Below are 22,307 nucleotides of genomic sequence, written 5' to 3' on the forward strand. Positions count from 1 at the left end.
CATTTTTAGCACTCCCCCAGTCCCCACAGAGCACAGTACATACACTGCCAAAGTGTGTTTGTATAAAAATAGGTTTTACAGAAAAAACATATGTTGTATTGTACCTTTCATTAGCATCTGCTGTATGAGTAGGCACTCATCCACTGTGAGTGACTGGAAAGGAGCAGTCCCCCCCCCCACCCTTGGGAAACTGCTCCTCCATGTGTCCTTTTCAAATATATGAATAACTCCCCTCACTCGGGATTGGCTGTAGAGGAGTAGGGGGCGTCGCTAAGCCAAGTGATGGGTGTTTTCATATATTTGAAAAGGACACATGGAGAAGCTGTTTCCCAAGGGTGGGGGGGGAAACTGCTCCTTTCCAGCCCCTCCCAGGGGACAACTGCCTAGCCACATAGCAGATGGTATTGAAAGGTGCTATATAACATATCTTTTTTTCTGTAAAACCTATTTTTTTATACAAAAACACTTTGGCAGTGTATGTACTATGCTCTGTGGGGACTGGGGGAGTGCTAAAAATGGCTCTCCTGGTGACAGGTTCCCTTAAAAGCCCTTCGCACACCGGGACGTACTATTATGTCCTGGTGCTGGCCAGGATGTACTATTACGTCCTCTGCTGCGGGGGGTGTATGGAGAAAGCTCACAGGCTGATATTTCTCCATACACAGTAGGTGTCAGCTGTATTATATTATTAACATTATTCCTGGCCGTTAACACCATAAAGGAAAATAGCACCCAAATGTCCGAATCGCCACTTTTTCGCCATTTTTCCATCCATGATTATTTGGATAAAAACTGATCAAACAGTCTTATAGGTCATAAAGTGATACATGTTAATACATCCGCAAAAAAATGACACCTTACACAGGTCCATACACCAAAGTGTGAAAAAGTTATTGGCCTCAGAATTTGGAAAAATGGCAAATATTGTTTTTGGACAAAAGATTTAATTTTTTCATTTACATCTTTTTTTTAAATCTACTAAAACCTAATAAAACTTATATAAATTTGGTATCCCGGTAATTGAACCGACCTAAAGAATAAAGAGGAAGTGTCATTTGGAGCACAGAATGAAATAAGGGGCATCATGGTAGCTCAGTGGTTAGCACTACAGTCATGCAGCGCTGGGGGCATGGGTTCAAGTCCTAGGCTCAACATCTGCAAAGAGTTTGTATGTTCTGTCTGTGTCGGTTTCCTCCGGGTCCTCCAGTTTCCTCCCACACTGCAAAACACACGGGTAGGTTGATTAGATTGTGAGCCCCATTGGGGACAGGGACTGATATGACAAGCTCTGTGTAGCACTGCTTACTCTGTGTGCGCTATATTAATAAAGAATTATTTTAAAGCCATGAAAATAGAGCCCACAAAAATACGGCGCAAATGTGTTTTTTAATTTCACTTTAAAAGGTACATTTTGTCCTGCAGATAACAAGCCCATACACATGAAAAAAAAAGTTATTGCTTTTGGAATGAGTAAAAAACAGAAATGCAAAAATGAAAAAGGGCAGAGTCCTCTAAAGGTTAAAAGGAAAGGGCACTTCATGATCTGCACATGAAGACGCGCATGTAATACACTGGAAAAAATAGCAAACACCATTTTATTGTAGTTTCCATTCATTACAATGTAAGAGGTGGCCAGCGAGAAGACGCCATCTTGAAACACAAAATAAGAGGGACAATTAAAATCTATTTTAACAGAGACTGAAAATATAACTTTTTTTTATCCCATTTACTGTATATACTCGAGTATAAGCTGACCCGAGTATAAGCCGGGGTACCTAATTTTAACACAAAAAACTGGGAAAACCTATTGACTCGAGTATAAGCCAAGGGTAGGAAATGCATTGGAAACAGCCTCCTAGTATATTGCCAGCCCCCTGTAGTATATGGCCAGACAGCCCCCCCCCTGTAGTATATGGCCTGCCAGCCCCCTATAGTATATAGCCTGCCAGCCCTCTATAGTATATAGCCTGCCAGCCCCCTATAGTATATAGCCTGCCAGCCGTTGTAGTAAAAAAGCCAAAAAACACTGTACTCACCTTTCCGACGTCCCCTGTAGGTTCTCTTCTGCTTCCGATGCTCCAGTGCCGCCTCGGGTCCTCCGATCCTCTTCCGGTTCTTCGACTCCTCTTCAGGTCTTCAGACTCGGCCGGCACACAGAATGACATCAGCCGCTTGCCGACATCATTGTTTGTAAGCCACTGGCATTGCAAGGGTACCCGAAGAGGAACAAAGAACTCGAAGAGGATCTGAAGGACCTGAGTTGGCACCGGAACATTGGAAGCAGAAGAGGACCTACGGGGGACGTCGGAAAGGTGAGTACAGTGTTAATTTTTTTTTCATAGACTCGAGTATAAGCTGAGTTAGGGTTTTTCGTCACAAATTTTGTGCTGAAAAACTCGGCTTATACTCGAGTATATACGGTACCTCTCCTACAGAATAAACACTATGGGAGAGATTTATCAGAAGTCTCTCAGAGCAGAACTGTTCTAGTTGCCTATGGTAACCAATCAGAGCTCAGCTTTCATTTCCCCACAGCTGTTTATGAAATGAAAGCTGAGCTCTGATTGGTTTCCATGGGCAACTAGAACAGTTTTTACCTCAGAAACTTGATGATAAATCTTCCCATATTTGTACAGACATTGTTATAATAATGAGCGTGCCATAGAAATGAGTAGTCATGTGACTAGTAGTAGATCATGAATATTACAAGTATGTTGGTTATTTCGTGGTTTCACATGCGATCAGCTGATCCAGGTTTTTAGCCTGGTGAATGTTGCCGTAGACTCTGTTCTGGGAGTACGTGAGCAGAAGAATCTTCTGGAACTTCTTTTTGCCGATGAGGTACATTTCATTCTTCAAGCTGAGGGCAGCAGTGATGGGAAGCTTCACTCCCACCCAGTCGTCTTGTAGCATCTGGGGGCTGGAGCTGTTGCCGGCAGCTGGATCATACAGGTAGAACTTTTTCCCTTAAGAAAATAGAGATATGTTTTGATATATAATGGTTTACAAATATCATAGAATTTTAGTACAATACAGGCGGTCCCCTACTTAAGAACACCCGACTTACAGACGACCCCTAGTTACAAACGGACCTCTGGATATTGGTAATTTACTGTGCCTTAGCCTTAGGCTACAGTAAACAGCTGTAACAGTTATCACAGGTGTCTGTAATGAAGATTTATTATTAATCCTGGTTCTGATGACAATCCAAAAGTTATAAAATCCAATTGTCACAGAGACCAAAAAAAATTGACTGGGGTTACCATAATAAAATCTACAGAACCTATCTTGTAACTGCCTGTATATTGTGTTGGGTCGGTATTGTGTACCGCCTGGTCTCGGGTCGGTATTGTGTACCGCCTGGTCTCGGGTCGGTATTGTGTACCGCCTGGTCTCGGGTCGGTATTGTGTACCGCCTGGTCTCGGGTCGGTATTGTGTACCCTCTGGTCTCGGGTCGGTATTGTGTACCCTCTGGTCTCGGGTCGGTATTGTGTACTGTCTGCTCTGGAGATTTTCATTATTCAGTGTCTGCTCTGGGGCTGTATTATTTACACTCTGAGTCTGCAGGTTTATTTATTCTCTGGTCCAGGGTCTGTTTTGTTAGATATCCTCTAGTATTGGATTTGCATGACTTTGTATTTGAGGTTTCTGGATTTGATAGTTCTGGGATGGCATTTTGTGCTGCAGTTTTTGTATGATGTTTTTAAAGGTTGTGGGGGGTATTTTTTTTTTTTTTGCTGAAGTATGGCATTTGCTGTTTGTATGTTTGTGGATACATTGGTGGCACCTTCATGTTTTGCAGCAGTACAATGGGGCCTGTCACATGTAAAAATGTTTTGCAGTCCTGATCTACAGATACATAAAGTTCTAATAAAACATATGCAATGCTCTACTGTTTTCCTGTATTAAAGTGAACGCAGCATGCCAAATAGTCCTCATCCAGTAGAAAGACTTATCAAAGAGCCTTCAAAAATGGCAAGGAATTTTAGCCAAGCCAGAACCTACTCTAAAGGTGAGAGACCCCATTCTGTAGGCTGCGGTATTAGGATTCTTGATCTTCGTAATGAAAGACCTTGCCCTTTGCTACCTTACAAGCAGTAGTCATCTTACCTTTAATAAAGAAAATCCTCTCTTCCCGAATTACTTTGTTCCCCTTTGTTACGATGGCAGGCTGAGTGAAGGCAGCATCAACGCTGTTAGGAATACCAGGAAACCCTTCCTTAATCGGCTTTGGATACCCGGCCTCCAGTTGATCGTTGTCGTATTTCCAGTACCGATCTCCCTGGGAAGCGAGAAAACGTCATAATACTTTTTAGATTTGGCTCTACTCAGAGTCACAGACTTTCAAAATAGGTCTAAGAATTCAGGACAGGTTTCAGTTTGGTTATGCTGCAGGTTTACATAGTATTAGGCTGAGGGGGCCACCGGAAGAAAATGCTGCAGGTTAGCCTCGACGGATTCACTGACGACCAACATGCAGAATTGTACAGGCAATTCTGAAGTGTTTTCACATTTTGTGGCCTTGGTCAAAGATACATCCACCCCAGAGTGTCCACAAACTGATATTAGGCTATCCACACAAATTAGACCTGACTGTCCACCAACAACTATCTCCCTACTGGACCCCATACCCCATAAGGAGAATGGAAAAAGTCATCGCCCTTCAGAACAAAAAATGGGACATGACGAAATTTTAACAAAATCTTTATTATCCATGAAGTCCCTTGGTTGGCCCCCATGCACATGTAATTGGTGCAGTCAGCTGGATCACGGTTGTAATCCGTAGCTCGATATTGGAATTTGATTGATGTTTCCTTTATTTTTTGATGTGGTTCAGTCTAATTTTTTTTAAATTGCTCTGAGCTTTAAAATCTGCCACATTTATATTGTACAGCTGAAGGAATATAGATAGATCTATCAAATGGTTAATTATTTTTATCATGTGCTAACCTACTGGCTGAACAAACATGGCTGGACTGGACCGGTCAGCTCTGTATACAGTCTACTACAGGATCAAGGTTGTGCACCTGTTATCTGGGAAGTTGCATAATGGTGTATGGAAGTATCTCTGTATGTATACAGGGGTAAGCAGGTCAGTATACAAAGTGTCCATGACAAAAGTCTATGAACACTGGATAATATCTTGGAGATGTGTACACTCTACACACACATTATACTCTACAATGCTTTGCTTGCTTATACACTAAAATTTCTATAATCAAATTTGTCATCCAACTATGAACAACAACAGATCCTTAGGATGAACCATAAAGGTAAGATCATTGGTGGCCTTCATCCAGACCTTCATGTCGTTCACTGGTAATCTGGGTTTCCTGTGCCTGGAACAAGAGCTCAGTCCAAATGATCTGATTCTTATAATTGGGTAATAAAATAAACTTATGATACAAAACCCCATAATACTATGAATAAATGAATACAACAAAACTCAGTCATCACAAAACGGAGCTTAAATAGTTTGATTTTGAGTTATCTCCAAGATGGCCGTCATCTACAACTACTTGTCCCATGATCCCTCAGTTCTCAGTAGCAGCTCTGCTCCCAGTGATGATGTAACAGACTGTCCTGCTCTGTTACCATAGTAATAATGTGTAACTGCCATCACTGCACATTACCTCACTGAGATGACACCACAACACCGGCCATACTGGATGCACTGCAAGCAGCCGACTACAGCGAGACATGATGATCACATGACCTCCCCAGGCTTGTGCAGGACATGTGATGTGGACATGTGACTAACAGCCATCTTCTGTCCTGTGTTTCTTCCACAGGGCCAAAATAATGGTCTGACTATAGTGCCAGCAGCTTTTTATAGTGTATATCCACAACATTTTTCTTCTAAGGGGAGCAAAATTCACTTATATTTTAATGACTCATTGGATTATGAATTATGATCAAAAACCTGCGAAAGCTTGTTTATACTGAAAGGCTATTAGCCGGTAGCACGAGCCAGATAATGATATAAGAAGTGGATTGGCGCTTGTGTAGCTCCATTGACTTGGTGCAATCATTGGTGCATTATGGTTCTTGCTAGATCATATGACATTTGGTTGGTGGACGTGTTCAAGATTAAAAGGATGAACATTCATATAAACATTCATTTCTGGGTAAATGAGTGTTATTCAAAATGAGTTGCCAAAATTTGATTGGGCTTTCCAGCAAAATGACCCAACTGTCTGAAAGTTGATGGATTTTATAAGCTTGGGACCACTACCAGGCTCTGGTACTCCATAGAGTAGTGGTCTCTAGTCCTTCTGGAAATTGTTTCATGGATTCCAGACCAAAGCTGAAGAGAAACCAAAGCCAAACAAATAACCCGCTTGGGCTATAAATGATAGGTGAACGTGTGAACACCGGTCTGCTTTTTACAAGGCTCTCACTCCTTGCAACACTGCAACATTTTTCAATAGATCCAAGAGACCGACAGTGTATATCAATCCATCTTTATATTTTCATCATTTAAACAAGACATAAAGGCATCAGTACATCACCAAACTTCGGAGTGCGTTGCCAAAGTCCATAGAAAAGTTCACACGTTCTCAGCGGTGGCTCCTTACTGAGACAATGAACGTCCGGTGTGTCGTGACGTTTCGGAGGGGGAACCTCCTTCCTCAGACATGTCAGACATGTCAGAGGAAGGAGGTTCCCCCTCCGAAACGTGAGGAAATATGAGGAACCAAAGCCCTCACAAAGCCAACAGAACTCGATTACTAGAAAATTCTTAGTTTAGAGCAGTGGTGGCAAACCTATGGCACGGGTGACAGAGGTGGCACTCAGAGCCCTCTTTGTGGGCACTCAGGCCTTTACCCCAGGACAGAGTTCACCAAACAGGACCAAATCCATCAAATCTTCCTGCAGTCCCAGGAAACTTAAGAGATGCTGCTGTCAGCTCTATTTTACTGCGACACTTCATTAACTGGTGCTAGACCCACCATTCTTCCTGTACAGAGAGACCCTGGAGAGAAGCAACAATGATAGTCTGAATTTGCCCTCCTTCTTTCATTTGTATTGGTGGCCTCAGGCGGCTGATATGATTGAAAGATGTGGTAGAACAGGAAGCAATAAGTTACTGCTTAAAATGCCACGTTGGCACTTCACGGTAATAAGTGGATTTTGGTTGTAGTTTGGGCACACTGTCTCTAAAAGGTTTGCCATCTCTGGTTTAGAGCATGATTTTGATTTAAATAGCCTATTACCCTTTGATTTCTTTTTAGGGAAAGGTTATTTGTAAGGTTAATTGTAGAGCTCCTTACTCCGCCATTAATAGTCCATACTCAAGGTCATTGAAACATTGACAATCGACCACAGTCAAAATACCTTGAAAAAGAAGATCTTCCCATCCTGACCTGCTGTTGGGTTTTGCATTCTAATTGATGCATCAATTGATGCTGGAAGTTCTTTCCACTTTGTAGAAATCAGCTGTGGGTATTTCTTCTTTGGGGTCATTGGTAGTTTTCCGTGATTTAGATCCCAAAAATATTCACCTAGAAAACAGTAGATTAACATTGAAGGGGTTGCACAAGGTTAAGCTATTCATGCGGTAAAAAGAGAAAAAGTTCCAGCTCACCTCTAGCCCCTCTGTGTACCCGAACCGGCACGGACTTAACTTCGTTTGTTGAAGTCTGGTTAACTCGTAAGAAAGTAAGTGACAGTCCAGCCTCGTTCCAGGGAAAAACTTCACGATTTTATTGGAACATATCCATATATTGCCAGTATTGTTTTCAATGCTCCTTTACATAACCAACGCGTTTCGAACGGGTTAACCGTTCTTAGTCATGGTGTATCTGAGGAGGAGACGCGCACTCGACTTTATATTATGCCTGGTGGAATGCCTACACCTGTGGAAAGGTGTGGTGTGTCGACGTTGTGCACGTATGCCCCTCCTATACTCCATGTTACAAAAGTTTACATGGAATTTTACTTATACAAAAGTTAAAACTTACCAAACTTTATTTTGATACATTGTAAAATGATAAACAGGAATAGAACGAAATGCACCTTGCGAAAAAAGTGAATGAAATTAGTAAATGAAATAATAACTAAATAAACACCTTCGTTGTTTCCTGCTCCCGATCAGACTTCCGGCATTTCCTATCACCAGGGCAACGGAGGCGTCTCCGGAGACTGTTGTTAAACCGAATCCGCTGTGACGTACCGGCAGGGCATAGGTCAGGAAAGGCGCATGTATCATCACGTGTTAGGTTGCTGTGGTGACCTGTGTCCAATGGGGTGAATATCGGAGCGTAAATCCCTACATTCAGTTGTAACTCCGTATATCAAAAGACCCTGAGACTACCATTTGCCAGGAGGGACAGTGTCTTCTTATGCGATGTCGGCTGGCGATATGTAGGTAAGTTGATGCGGCTCGTGTGGAATCATATTGGTGCCTACGTTGCCCTGGTGTTCCGGGAGTACAATCGGATGCAAGTAGAAACAACTAGGATAGAAAGATAAAAATAGAAATAGTTAGAGGCAATTGATAAATTATTCGCGTTCTGTGTGCATTCGGTTCCAGTACATGGAAGCTAATTCTGAGTTAAAATGACAACAGAATCTTAAGTGTATTTAAAAACAAAAATCAAAAATCAAAATCGAGAACAGGATAACTTCGGGTTTGAAGTGGTACAGCTCCAGAGTAAACTGTTCTATTGATCTGTACCATTCCGTTAGTGACTCTGTTAAGCATCTATATCCATCTGTTAGTAACTCTATTGAGCATTGCTGGAAGAAAATTCATATACGAATTATTACATATGTTTTTTATATTTTTTTAAAAGGAATTACCCGTAAGATATGTATTTATGCGAAAAAAGGTTAGGATAAAAGATGTATTGATACCTTGTAACTTCAGGTTTGTAGCAATATAGCTCCAGGATGAACTGTTCTATTAATCTATACTAATCCATTAGTACCTCTATTAAACATTGTTGGAAGGGAACTCACGCATAAATTATTGTATGTGTTTGATAAGGAATTACCCATAGTGATTAATAATAGTTAATAATGATACATGAATTCCTTTCTATAATTCATACCTTTTGGATATCGAGTATCTAGATTAAAGATCCAGTAAGCCTCACGATTGTATAATTTAGAGTTAATATTACCCCCTCTGATGGGTTTGAGTACTTTTTCAAAAGCAAATGTACGAAGGGATCTCGTATCTTTCTGATGTATATTTATGAAATGTCTGGAAGCCCCGGACAATGATTTAATATCTGTTTTGTTAATTCCATTGAGATGTTCTAAGAATCGTGTTTTAAACTTGCGTCCTGTATGACCCACATAAATCAAATCACACTCTATACATATGATGGCATAAATGACATTAATCGTGTTACAGTTAATGTAACTTTTTATACGATATTCCTGTTCATGGTTACTACTGAAAAAAACATCAGTTTTCTGTACATACTTGCATGTATTACAGCGATTCATGCCACATTTAAAGAAACCTTTTTGTATTAACCAGGTCGTATTGGTTTTAGTAGTGTATAATGAGGGTGATAAAGAGTTACCTAATGTCTGTCCTCGTCGCGGTATGATATTACAACCAGTGGTCAAAATTTGTTCCAAGATTGGATCTGCACGCAAAAGAGGGAGATGTTTCTGCACGATATTAGATATGTTCTTGTATTGTGGACTGTAAGTCAAGATCAGTGTGGGTTTATTACTTTTGGACAAATTTTTCTTAGACAAATTTTTTGTCTGTACAGGAACCGCAAGCCTCTCATGATGTTTTTTATCTACTATTTTTTTGGCTCTGGTGAGCATCCATTTGGGATAATTCCTGTCCCGGAATCTATTGCTTGCCTTAACAATTTCCTCTTCATACACATCATCTTTGCTGCAATTGCGCCTGAGCCTCATAAATTCACCAACTGGAATGGCCTTTATAGTATGTTTGGGGTGCTGTGAATCAGCATGCAGTATGGTATTGCCTGCTGTAGGCTTGCGGTGTGGGGAAAACTGTACCTCCTCACCTTCCCTGGCATACAGAGCGAGATCCAAAAATACCATATCACTTGGGTGACTGGAAAAAGTGAAGCTCAAATTGTACTCATTGTTGTTTATGTATTCCACAAAGAGTGGTATGGCAGGCACATCGCCGCTCCAGATAATCAGAACGTCGTCGATGTACCTGCCATACCACTCCAGGGAATGAGAAAAGGGATTATCATCCGTAAAGATAAACTGCTCCTCCCACCACGCCATGACAAGATTTGCTAGCGAGGGGGAGAATTTAGCCCCCATACTCACACCCCTAACCTGCAAAAAATATTCGCCATTGAAGAGAAAAAAATTGTGGGTCAACAAATATGAACATACTTCAATGATAAATTCCTTCAAAGCCGGTTCATAATCACTATATTTATCAAGATGGAAACCTAGTGATTTTATGGCTATATCATGGGGTATCGATGTGTACAATGAGACCACATCGCAACTGAGCCAGGTGTAATTACTGGCCCAAACCACATTACGTATAGAATTCAGTGCATCCTTTGTATCCTGGAGGTAACCCGGTACTCTCTGTACAAGAGGTTGAAGTAATGAATCCAACCACCCACATAGATTTTCATTTACTGAGCCTATTCCAGAGACTATAGGTCTCATTGGTGGCGGTTGTGTCCCCTTGTGAATTTTGGGTAGGGCGTGCATGATGGGGGTTACAGGATCTTTGGTATTAATGAGATCTGCCTGTCTCTGTGTCAATACTCCCAGCTCTAAACCCTCATCCAGCAATTTGCTAATCTTATTCTTGAAACACATAGTGGGATTGGACTGCAACTTCCTGTAAGTGGTGGAATCCTCTAACAGAGCATATACCTGGTCACAGTACATGTCTTTATCCATCACCACTACCATACCCCCCTTATCTGCCATTTTAACTATTATATCGTCCCATGTCCTCAGTTCTTCCAGGGCCCCCCTCAGGTGTGGAGAGAGATTATGAGTTTTTTTCTGGTGTATTTCATGTAATTCTTTCAAGTCTCTCTCAACACGTTCCTGAAAGAGATCCATGGAATCACTTCTGGACTGTATGGGATAAAAGGTGGGGTTTTTTATGTTAAAATTCCTCACTTGATCAAGCCCTATTTTGTGTGCGGAATCACTGTCTAGGCTTAATAAAGTGGACATGGTTAACTGGTCACTGAAAGACAAATTCCTAAACACGTTTATCGATGGTTGCATGGGGGAAATATTATCTACGTCAACATTAAAAAAATGCTTTTTGACTGTCAAATCCCGTACAAACTTGTTGATATCCAATATCGTCTTATATAAATCAAAGTCCCTATTGGGCACAAAATTTAGACCCAATGAGAGTAAATGTTCCTGATAATTGGTTAAACTGCGTCTGGATAGGTTCATAACGTCATATACCTTTAATTGTGTCTCTTATCAAACACATACAATAATTTATGCGTGAGTTCCCTTCCAACAATGTTTAATAGAGGTACTAATGGATTAGTATAGATTAATAGAACAGTTCATCCTGGAGCTATATTGCTACAAACCTGAAGTTACAAGGTATCAATACATCTTTTATCCTAACCTTTATCTTATCCTAACCTTTTTTCGCATAAATACATATCTTACGGGTAATTCCTTTTAAAAAAATATAAAAAACATATGTAATAATTCGTATATGAATTTTCTTCCAGCAATGCTCAATAGAGTTACTAACAGATGGATATAGATGCTTAACAGAGTCACTAACGGAATGGTACAGATCAATAGAACAGTTTACTCTGGAGCTGTACCACTTCAAACCCGAAGTTATCCTGTTCTCGATTTTGATTTTTGATTTTTGTTTTTAAATACACTTAAGATTCTGTTGTCATTTTAACTCAGAATTAGCTTCCATGTACTGGAACCGAATGCACACAGAACGCGAATAATTTATCAATTGCCTCTAACTATTTCTATTTTTATCTTTCTATCCTAGTTGTTTCTACTTGCATCCGATTGTACTCCCGGAACACCAGGGCAACGTAGGCACCAATATGATTCCACACGAGCCGCATCAACTTACCTACATATCGCCAGCCGACATCGCATAAGAAGACACTGTCCCTCCTGGCAAATGGTAGTCTCAGGGTCTTTTGATATACGGAGTTACAACTGAATGTAGGGATTTACGCTCCGATATTCACCCCATTGGACACAGGTCACCACAGCAACCTAACACGTGATGATACATGCGCCTTTCCTGACCTATGCCCTGCCGGTACGTCACAGCGGATTCGGTTTAACAACAGTCTCCGGAGACGCCTCCGTTGCCCTGGTGATAGGAAATGCCGGAAGTCTGATCGGGAGCAGGAAACAACGAAGGTGTTTATTTAGTTATTATTTCATTTACTAATTTCATTCACTTTTTTCGCAAGGTGCATTTCGTTCTATTCCTGTTTATCATTTTACAATGTATCAAAATAAAGTTTGGTAAGTTTTAACTTTTGTATAAGTAAAATTCCATGTAAACTTTTGTAACATGGAGTATAGGAGGGGCATACGTGCACAACGTCGACACACCACACCTTTCCACAGGTGTAGGCATTCCACCAGGCATAATATAAAGTCGAGTGCGCGTCTCCTCCTCAGATACACCATGACTAAGAACGGTTAACCCGTTCGAAACGCGTTGGTTATGTAAAGGAGCATTGAAAACAATACTGGCAATATATGGATATGTTCCAATAAAATCGTGAAGTTTTTCCCTGGAACGAGGCTGGACTGTCACTTACTTTTTTAAGCTATTCATGCATCGTAGTTGGGTGGTTATATAATAATATCCAAAGTAGGTTATATCTGACCATACCTACCTTTGAATAGGTAAATAGAACCCTCCTTGGTAGCTACAAAAGTGTCAATTGGTTCTTCACTACATAACTTGACGATAGACTGCTTCTTTGGGTCTCTCTTGTCTTCGGTAACCTTGGGGTTGGAGGTGACAGTCTTTTTCCCAGCGCTGGGAGTCACGGCTTTAGCAGGACTGGATGGAACGGTAGGTGAAATTACCTTCTCTGTCTTCTTCTCTGAGGGCTTTCCATAAAGAGCTTGGATGGCTTCTATATCATCCTTATGAAGCTGGAACAATGGCTTGTAGCCCTTGTAAGTTGGGGCCATTAGGGCTCCAGGAACAGTGGAGTGATCTAGTCCCAAGGCATGTCCAAGCTCATGGGCAGCTGCTTGCAAAAGGTTCACACCTACAGTAACACAGCATAAAAATTGGTAATATGAATGATATATCGATAAATTAAGGTGCTGGTCAATATTAACGGCACATATATAGGTACCTTTCTTTTCATTAATTGACCATGTCTCATCATTATCAAGATGTAAGTCTCCATCAATGGCCTTCTTAGATTTGCTGAATGGTGGCATGAAGGCATGGCCAAGAACACGACCTGGACCATCGAAAGCATTCCTCTCTCCATCGTTGTGCCGTCCGGACACAAAGAACATATCGATGTCGGCTGTTTGATTGACACGAACCTCTACAAATTTCAGAGGGGACACACTCTCCCAGACCTGCAAACAAGCAGGGGTAACATTGGTGCCAACGATACAGCTAGAGTATATCATCACATTATGGATGTTGGGTATACAAGGGTATAAGTTGTAGAAGGTCCTGGAGGTGCAGCCGGGCCCAGGGACCATAAGGAGCCCATAAAGAGTCTCTTTTACATGTATGAAGACACTAGCACTTACATTGCATGCAAGATACATTATATTTGGGGGCCTGGTAAAAATTTTGGATTTGGGCTCAGCAACTCCTACAAATTACAAAATAGACTGTTAGTTTGGGTCATCGGACGAGCCCATGGGCAAGATAAGGTTGTGACAGAAAAGGATTTCTTTGGCCTCCTCCTACAATTAAGAACTATATACACTTGGTCAAATTCTGTCTCCAAGTAAATAGGGATTTGGACTTTTAACACCTTCATAGGTCAAGTCTACGCCATGTTGTACCTTCAGGGCTTTAACAAGCTCTTCTTTGACCAGCTTTTCGGGTAGCCGGGCAGTAGAGTTAATGATTTTATAGGTTAGAGTATCTTTGTTCCACTTGGCGCCCACATTATAGGACATGCGCTGCTCATGCTTGCCACAGCGGGGCAGTTTCATGGCATCACTAGTTTCATCATCCAGTCTACCTGGAGAAAGAAAAATTAATGGAGGTCAGTGTATAGTACATGTGGGATTGAAAAAAAAAACAAAAAAACGCAGAATGTCTGGGTCAGTAAAGTTTTTCTTATTCAAATTTCATTCTGGAGGTACCGATTTTCATTGAGGAGATCTGGCATTGCACCATGGATGGTAAAAGAAGAAAGTGGCCTCCTGTGCCAACTATCGGTAGCTACAAGGAAAGTAAAATGCCCAACTTACAAAAAAAAGCCTTTAAACATAACTAAGGATATCAAAAGACCACATACAGGTATGGGTAAGTTGTCTCCAAGGGTGATCGCCTTAGGATAATAATACAGAGGCAGTGAATACATTACAAAGGGCCTTGTTCTGAATAGACCATCGATAGCAGTCCAACGTTCAATGGAACTTGGGTGGTCATCAATCTTCATTGGGTTTCTGCAGCTCACCTGTGACTTTTAGCCCGTTCTGTCTTTGAAACCATTCCAGTCCACTGATGAACTCCTCAGGTAGCTGGTCCTCCGGGATAAACGGAGTGTCTGGAACACCATAGTCTGTGATGTTCTCATCAGGGAGGTAGCCAAACTGGATCAGATAGTCCTGGTGGATAACAAAAGTGGAATATCAAAAAGTTCTATTGTCTACCTTATCTAAAGATGAATCCTATGTGCATTACTTATTTCCATCAGATGAAAAGTAACAGGGACTTTTCGTTCAAAATATCACAAAAAGACCAATACTTAACTCAGCAAACCTAAAGATCAAGCATATTAACATTGCACATGCCAAATTCTAATTACTATGACATCTTCAAACAGAGACCCTTACACCATAGATGGTTGACCGATCCAAAATCACCTCCAAAGTCATGGAGAAATGAGCATAGCAGAGTCACTTTTAGCTTCAGAGCATCAGAGAGATGAAGAGGAGAGCACAAAGTTTTATTTTTTTCCCATTGTCTATGGGGCACTGTAGCTATATGCAATATGACTAATGGCTACCGGGAGGGCCACTGTTTCTATATTCGTTGCTGTGGGGGGAGCACAGACTATATTGGCTACTGTGGGGGCGACATTACTGTATTGGCTACTGTACAGTAAATAACGAGTGTTATGAAGGTTCTAACATTTTTGTGTTTAATATGCATGAAGCTCATCCGATCAAAGTCGTTATGTGTGGGGTCTCCAGATTTAAAGTAAGTGCTGGCGTGACTCATGAGTTCACAATTCTGCAGCATCTCCTCTGCTGTGACTTTATCATCTGTCTCCATGTTGGTTACCATCATCGGTGAAGTCAGATTTATCCTCCAGCATCAGACAATGGGGCAGATTTACTTACCCAGTCCGTTCGCGATCCAGCGGCGCGTTCTCTGTGGTGGATTCGGGTCCGGCCGGGATTCATCAAGGCAGTTCCTCCGCCGTCCACCAGGTGGCGCTGCTGCGCTGAAATTCATCCGAATGCCCGGAAATTCACCGAGCCGGACTAAGTGAAGGTAAGCGCGTCCCAAGCGCCACTTTTATTGTTTTAAATGCGGCGGTTTTTCCGAATCCGCCGGGTTTTCGCTTGGCCACGCCCCCGATTTCCGTCACGTGCATGCCGGCGTTGATGCGCCACAAACCGATCGCGTGCGCCAAAATCCCGGGGCAATTCAGGGGAAATCGGTGCAAATCGGAAATATTCGGGTAACACGTGGGGAAAACGCGAATCGGGCCCTTAGTAAATTACTCCCAATGTGATAATAAGGCTGTCTGTCCAACTCTGCTTGGTTCTAGTCCTGTATCTATGTAGTAATCTTTGATGTGGCCTTATTTCAATATACTTATCTTTGTTCTTGTGCTCTATGTAGTAGGATTGGTCCTAATATATATCTATATCTCTATATATCTATATCCATCTAGTGTGTAGTCAACGTGGTACTGATGCTGTATCTATGTAGCAAGATTAGTTTTGATTCCGTACCCTAAAATACATTTCGGTATGTCATTTTTATGCAGTGGTCATATTTTTGGATGTATTAAAACATGTATTTTTGGTCGTGTAATCTGTGGGTGCATCATTGGAAAGCTTCAAAAACCCCTTTAGTGTTGGTTAAGGCGGCTAAAGTATCAATTTAACTGGAGATCACCAATGGGAACCCATCAGCAGCAATTGATACAATAAACAACTACCAGTGTGTTAAGAGGCTTAACCTTCCAGATCACATTTCTTTAATGGAGCAGAGTGGTTAATGGACTAGAAAAATCAACTTTGAAGTGAGATATAAATTGGTTGTATAACGTCATGGAGGTGGAGAGTTTAGCACTGAAGTCAAGCTTTCCCCCCACTCAGAATGACCCTTTCACTAACTGAAGGTCCCATTTCTAGGTACATTACTAACAATAACTCCTAAAGTTTGATTCATATCATCAACTCACAGCAGAGGGGATGTCCCGAGGCGGGGAGAGCTTGACTCCAGTGCAAAGAGCTCCACCTCTACAACTTTATCCAACTTATATATTACTTCAAAGTTAATTTTATGGACGATACGTTTTAAGAACGTGATCTGGATGGTGTTAAGCTGCATGACAAGATAATGATTGTAGTTTGACTCAGTTTGTGCTGACAGTATTCCAGATCCTCTTTAAAGAGAACCTGTGTATTCAATGCTTTCTCAATGGTTGTACCAGGCGTATGTATGGTGTATGTCAGTGTATATTCCCAGAGATGGCTGAAGCCACAAAGGTGGATTTCATAAGATTCCCCTGTGGGTACATACCTATAGATTCAGCATGAGGGTCTATTACACCCCCCTCCCCCCTTATAGACAGTGAATGATACAAGTGCAGGATAATTAGAGGGGAGGCCACGTATGGCATGTTATGCTTCCAGTCATATTCTAATGGAATAGTCACAGGGTTTCACAGGATCTTCTGTGCCCTCGGGACACCTAGTCCTAACATCCCATTATCATACCTTACAGATGTAGCTGAGCTGGAAAAGTTTACCTACAGTCCAAAATATATTGTCTGAGATTTTACATTAGATGTGTATAAATTGGTACAGATAGAGAGAGATCAGCACAAATCCTACACTAGGTCAAGATGCTCTCGGGGAGGTTTTAAGGTGGAAGTCACTAGTTGGCGGGAGACCGCGCCGGTGTTAGAGCCCAGAGTTTCTGGACTGAACGCTGTAAGGTTGCGTATTCCATGAGAAATACGTATGAGGTCTAATATAGATGTAGAAGAGATCAGTCTATGATATGGGACTGCATTGCCTCGACAAATATGATACATTCGGAGTAGGTTTAGCAATAGGGACGTAAAATTTATAGGAAATTCTTACCGCTGCAAGTTTGAACTCATCGGAGCTGACCTGGGCCACGGGGTCCAGCTTCCTCCCGCGGGGCTGGAGGACAGATGGACTATTGATTTCGGCCAATGAGACAGTCTCAGGGGATCCTTCTTCTACTTCTTCAGAAATCGGTCTCAAGGACCCAAAAGGTAAAATACTCAACAAAGCCACCACCAGGCACGCTGAGTGTAGCAGCAGGAATCTCCAGGCCATCCCTGTGCTGTGCGATCTGCAGACTGAACCCTCCCGGTCAGGGTCTTGCGTTTTTTAACCTGGCTGTACATTAAACTTGTCCAAACAGGTCTTGTGTACTCACAATCATGTCAGCAAAAATGTACAGAAAACAAGCCCCCCGGGAACATACTGTACTGTCCATAACAGACTCTGCAGGACAAGGGTAGAGGCTCATTTACATCATCTCAATATTCACAAAGCAGATGTTTTCCAAGATCGGATAAGGAAAAAAACTGCCTCTTAGCTACCTTGTAATGAAGCTCCCTTATCAAGCATGACTGTCAGGAAGCCTAATGACATGTGGGGATTAAAGTCAATGTATTTGCAATTTTCCCCAGAATCCTCTAGTGAAGCATCAATGGCTACAAGTCACCACACGCCTGCAAGACAGCCTTAATTGGCAAAGTCTAAGAAGGGAAATTCTTACGTCCCAAAATGTATAGAGCAATGTATGGAAGACACAGATTTCTGGCAGACAGTTGAGATTCAATCAATTCATTACTATTATACAACCACAGTAATTAAAATATATATAAATAAAACTGAGGACACATCTATTCTGAAAAAAAAAAAAAACACAATCTTTATTTGATTTGATAAATTTGTCATTTATTTTGTGTTAGACAAAAGCCCCCCCCCCCCCTCCTCCCCCCAACATCTAAGATTATTTAGTCATGGACTCTACAAGAAAAACTTGCACATAACTGTATAAAATACACAAGTGTAAAGTGCAAGGATCACAGTGCAAATCAGGAAGAAGCAGCATTTACAAATATTGCATAGATCAGAATATTTTCCCAGAACAAAGTCGTCAGAGGGCCTTGGGGGTCATAAGATTACATAAGAGTTATGCAAGCGATCCAGGAGATTTACACACAGACATCATCCCTACATGATGATCAGCACGGCCCTGCAATATGTAACTGCATTCTTATGCTGCTGAATGATAGGTCTGCCATAATAGGAGATGACTACATCCACGATTCTGGAAAACTAAGAAGGCTAAATGACCAACCCTAAGAGTTGTAACTGTTCTGATTCTTTCCCCAGGACCTAGAAATGAATACAATCAAAAACCAAGTAACAGATGTTTGAATTTCCTGCTAATCAATTTGGCAGTTAAAAATCGATTGGAAGGGGTGGAGCTTAGACATGAAGGCAGAAATTGGCATTCTGTTTAGCAAGCAGATTTTAGGAAGGGACAGCTTCTGCTACGGCTAGTTGCCTTGCAAAAATTCAGAGGAAAGAAATGAGAAAAAAAAAAAAAAAAATATTGTATATTTTTATATTTAGTGGTCTAACAACTCAAACCTCTACTTATTAATTTTTTTTACATTTTTTATGAACACACAACTGTTAAACATCCGTTAGCACCTATTTTCCGATCACCTTACAAAAAAAAAAAAAAAAAAAAAAAAACCTTTGTAATCTGCTCAATAAAATTTTTTTTCAAACAAATGTATCTAGCAGGATAATCTAGCTGGATAATGGTCGGTTCTTTTAGGATTTGCTCTTGTTCAGGGCAATGACTGGCAATAGACTACTGAACCAATGGCTTACCACTAGATGTCTCTCAACAATACTAAGGGATTATGTTCAGCAAGCAGTGTAACACCAGGAAGACAAGTGACCCAGTAACATCACATATACCAGATGGTCTGGTGTAAAACGGAGTCACGTGAGGGACAAGAATCATCCTTGTAATAGGTCCGACATAATACATCTACATCAATACTGATACTTCTAGGCAGCTCTGCATGTAATCAGAACATACAAATCATAACCAAAATATTCCTTAAAAGGGTTGACCACCAATAACAAAAAAAAAAAAAAAACCTCACTTAACCAGGGTAAGTATAGTAGATAAACAGGGCAAGTGAAAGAACCTAAAGATACAATTTGTAGCCACAGTCACAACCCCCAGGCAGCAGGCCTAAGGACTCCCTGTGACATCGTGCCGTCTTCTAGGGGAACGGAGGAGGCCGTGCAGCCATTACTGAACGCAGCGTCAAGTCACAACCACTCCAATATCAGTGTCTTGAGGGGAGTGACAAGTATATCTGTGTGCCCTTCCAACCACAGATACATAAGTGGTTATGATGGAGGTGATAAGCATACACAGACTGCACGGCCTCCTCCATCTGCCAGAAGACAGGACATAACACGAAGTCCTGCGTCTTGCTACTGGGCATGGTTTTATATACGTGACCCACAGCTACTTTAATCAGAGTACATATATCAAGTCTAGTGATTAGATCCTTATAAATTGAGAGGAAAGATGCGGAGGACTCTGTGCCAGGTCCTAATTTTGTTGCCTAACAATTATTATAAAATATATACATTACATAATATTGCACGTTTAAAGGGATTTTATGTGCAAAGCTGAAAACCTTTTGTGGCCGAGGAAGGTGCATAATAAAAACATTAGGAATATTTGCCTACCTCTGGTGCCTTGACCACTCTGTCCTGATCGGTCACACATACAGCAATGACATCATTCCTGCAAATGTGATTGGTTTCAGTGGTCACCCGAGTCTTTACCACTCTCCATCAATGGACCATAAGAGGTAGAAGATTACTCCATGTTTTTATTTTTTTATATTTTACCCCCAACCACAAAAAAAAAAAAAAAAAAAAAAAAAAAAAGTCTTCAAATTAACCCTTTAAAATGTGATTTCCCTAAACGCAGTGAAATCAGGGAATAACACTACGTGTTACAAGAAAAAAAAATTGCTAAAAAATTCCCTTTTAAAAGCAAATAAGAAAAAAAAAAAAAAAAGGTTCAGTTTTAACCCATTGATTAACTTTTATGATATGACAACCACACAGTCACATATATAGATGTCCGGTGGATAGGACCACCTCATATCTATAATTTGGAGTGCTTTATCTCCGCATATACAGCGCCTCTCATGGGTTTTAACTGGTACTACAAGCTCAACCTGCTTAACTATGAAACCGTTCCGAGCTGCAATACCAGACACAGCCACAAAAACAGAGGTGGTGCTATTCCCAAGAAAAATATAAATGCAGACTCTTTATTCAAATCTGATAAGACCCTGCAATAAAAAAAGTAGCATTGTCTCGGAAAATGAGAGTGGACTAGTGTTTATGATTAAGTATCATCACTTTCTAGTTTGTTTTTCATGAAATTATTATATTTTGTGCAAATTTATAAAAAAGGCAAAAAAAAATTTCATAAATAGAATTTCCCTCTAGGAGATCAGAGTTTGGCCTCACACCTTCATGTAGGGAGGATTGGCAACTGTGGGTAATATGTAATCTCTGTGCACCCATCATGTGACGCCCGGCGTGACTGTATACACACATTATAAAATACTAGTATAAAAGTGGGGCATCCGCAGTTAGGGAGTGAGGTAGAAATATAATACATTTTGATAGTCTTTGACCTGCTACATAGAGGAGCAGAAGATGGCGGCTGGTTGAATATGACCCGTATCGGGGGTCACTTGCGGGAGGCATGCCGCTGCGTCTGCTTGGGCACAGGTGGGTGCTCTACAAGCCACTTGGAGCAGATGCCCTGCACCACATCGTCATTGATGTTGTACGCCGTCTGCCATACTTCCTGCACCAGCTCGATGGCTTTCTCGTGTTCCTGCTTGACGGCGGTCAGGTAGGCGGAGCGCATCATACGGCAGGCCAGGAACGCCTTGATCTGCGAGTGGGAGGAGAAGGGGCTGTCAGTACATTATATTTGATGCCTGCAGACATTGAAGGCAAGTGTAATCTAGCAACAGCATGCCAACAAAATTTTTACTTCTACCCCATTTCTCAGAATAAAAAAGGCATTTGCAAGATTCAGAGTACAAGTGAAAATCTATTTTCACCTTGCTGGTGTCATTTTAAAGAGGAGACTCTGCCCTTTTAAATGTCACAAGGATTACACATGGTCTAAATTACTGTTGGGAGTGTCATTTTCAATTTTCATGGAGAGTGCAGCCGGACCGTACTTAAGTACATGCTCAAACTTTCTACATATTTTTTTTTTTCTGTAATGGTGACAAGTTCTTCTATTACGGCCATATGCCATCTGCCGTTCATTCAGCTCGCATACAGCTGCCATAGAAGCTTGTGCACGGGGTCTTGCTGTAACTATGGATATCTCAGTGTCCACCATCACCTAGAAACACAATCCTTATACCATAATAAAGGGGAGATTCCCCTCTTTAAAAATGACATCAAAACTGTTTCCAGGTGCAACAGTTCAGAGCAGTATGAAGTGTGTCCCTCTACAGCTGACAGATGCAATGGAGGTGCTCATAGAAGGAAAGGGTCATTGCTCAACATGAGAAATTAGGGCAACACAAGAAATTCACAATTCAGGTTTTGGAATGTTACCAAGAAGTAAAAATTTAAAATAGGATTAAACGTAATTTTTAATTAATTGTTGAATAATTCCGGGCTTGTTTTCAGGGGAATGCCTTAAGCCAGTGAATTTCTGAGAACACTTACCTTGATCTCGTCACTCTTCATGCCTTGGATGAGTAAGTCTAGTTCCTGAAAACAGAATAAAAATAGTATAAACCTGTATATCAGGATAAGAACCACA

At 41.2% G+C, this 22,307-nt stretch overlaps 2 protein-coding genes across 3 annotated transcripts in view; both read right to left on the reverse strand.

The window, feature by feature from the left end:
- Positions 1–1,020: 1,020 nt before the first annotated feature.
- Positions 1,021–17,769, reverse strand: LOC140068726 (matrix metalloproteinase-18-like). 2 transcript variants are annotated; one of them, XM_072114127.1, is made up of 9 exons: positions 17,495–17,769; positions 14,623–14,773; positions 14,000–14,181; positions 13,324–13,558; positions 12,850–13,233; positions 7,340–7,506; positions 4,112–4,283; positions 2,708–2,966; positions 1,021–1,219 (listed from the first exon to the last, which is right to left on the reverse strand). In XM_072114127.1, the coding sequence occupies exons 1-8, from the start codon at positions 17,714–17,716 to the stop codon at positions 2,719–2,721; spliced, it is 1,761 nt and encodes a 586-aa protein (XP_071970228.1). In that variant the 5' UTR covers positions 17,717–17,769; the 3' UTR covers positions 1,021–1,219; positions 2,708–2,718. The 2 variants fall into 2 exon arrangements, with proteins under 2 accessions (XP_071970228.1, XP_071970227.1); XM_072114126.1 differs by lacking the exon at positions 1,021–1,219 and having other exon boundaries at positions 1,368–2,966; positions 17,495–17,768.
- A 2,613-nt stretch (positions 17,770–20,382) lies between these two features.
- Positions 20,383–22,307, reverse strand: part of ZFYVE26 (zinc finger FYVE-type containing 26) — a 32,971-nt gene continuing 31,046 nt past the window's right edge. The window contains exons 40-41 of the mRNA XM_072115179.1: positions 22,211–22,255; positions 20,383–21,413 (exon numbers count right to left, since the gene is read on the reverse strand). Coding sequence (XP_071971280.1) covers positions 21,204–21,413; positions 22,211–22,255 — 255 coding nt within the window. The 3' untranslated portion in view covers positions 20,383–21,203. The remainder of the gene's footprint in view (positions 21,414–22,210; positions 22,256–22,307) is intronic.

This window comes from Engystomops pustulosus, chromosome 7, assembly GCF_040894005.1.
Source record: "Engystomops pustulosus chromosome 7, aEngPut4.maternal, whole genome shotgun sequence".
In the NCBI taxonomy this organism is placed as follows: Eukaryota; Metazoa; Chordata; class Amphibia; order Anura; family Leptodactylidae; genus Engystomops; species Engystomops pustulosus.

What these genes read in the sequence shown, in the direction of transcription:
- LOC140068726 (XM_072114127.1), bottom strand. Translation starts at nt 17,716, where the DNA reads ATGGCCTGGAGATTCCTGCTGCTACACTCAGCGTGCCTGGTGGTGGCT. An exon ending in GAACGGGCTAAAAGTCACAG is followed by an intron (nt 14,182 to 14,622) that starts GTGAGCTGCAGA and finishes TTCTTTCTCCAG; the next exon opens with GTAGACTGGATGATGAAACT. An exon ending in TTCTATTTACCTATTCAAAG is followed by an intron (nt 7,507 to 12,849) that starts GTAGGTATGGTC and finishes ACTGTTTTCTAG; the next exon opens with GTGAATATTTTTGGGATCTA.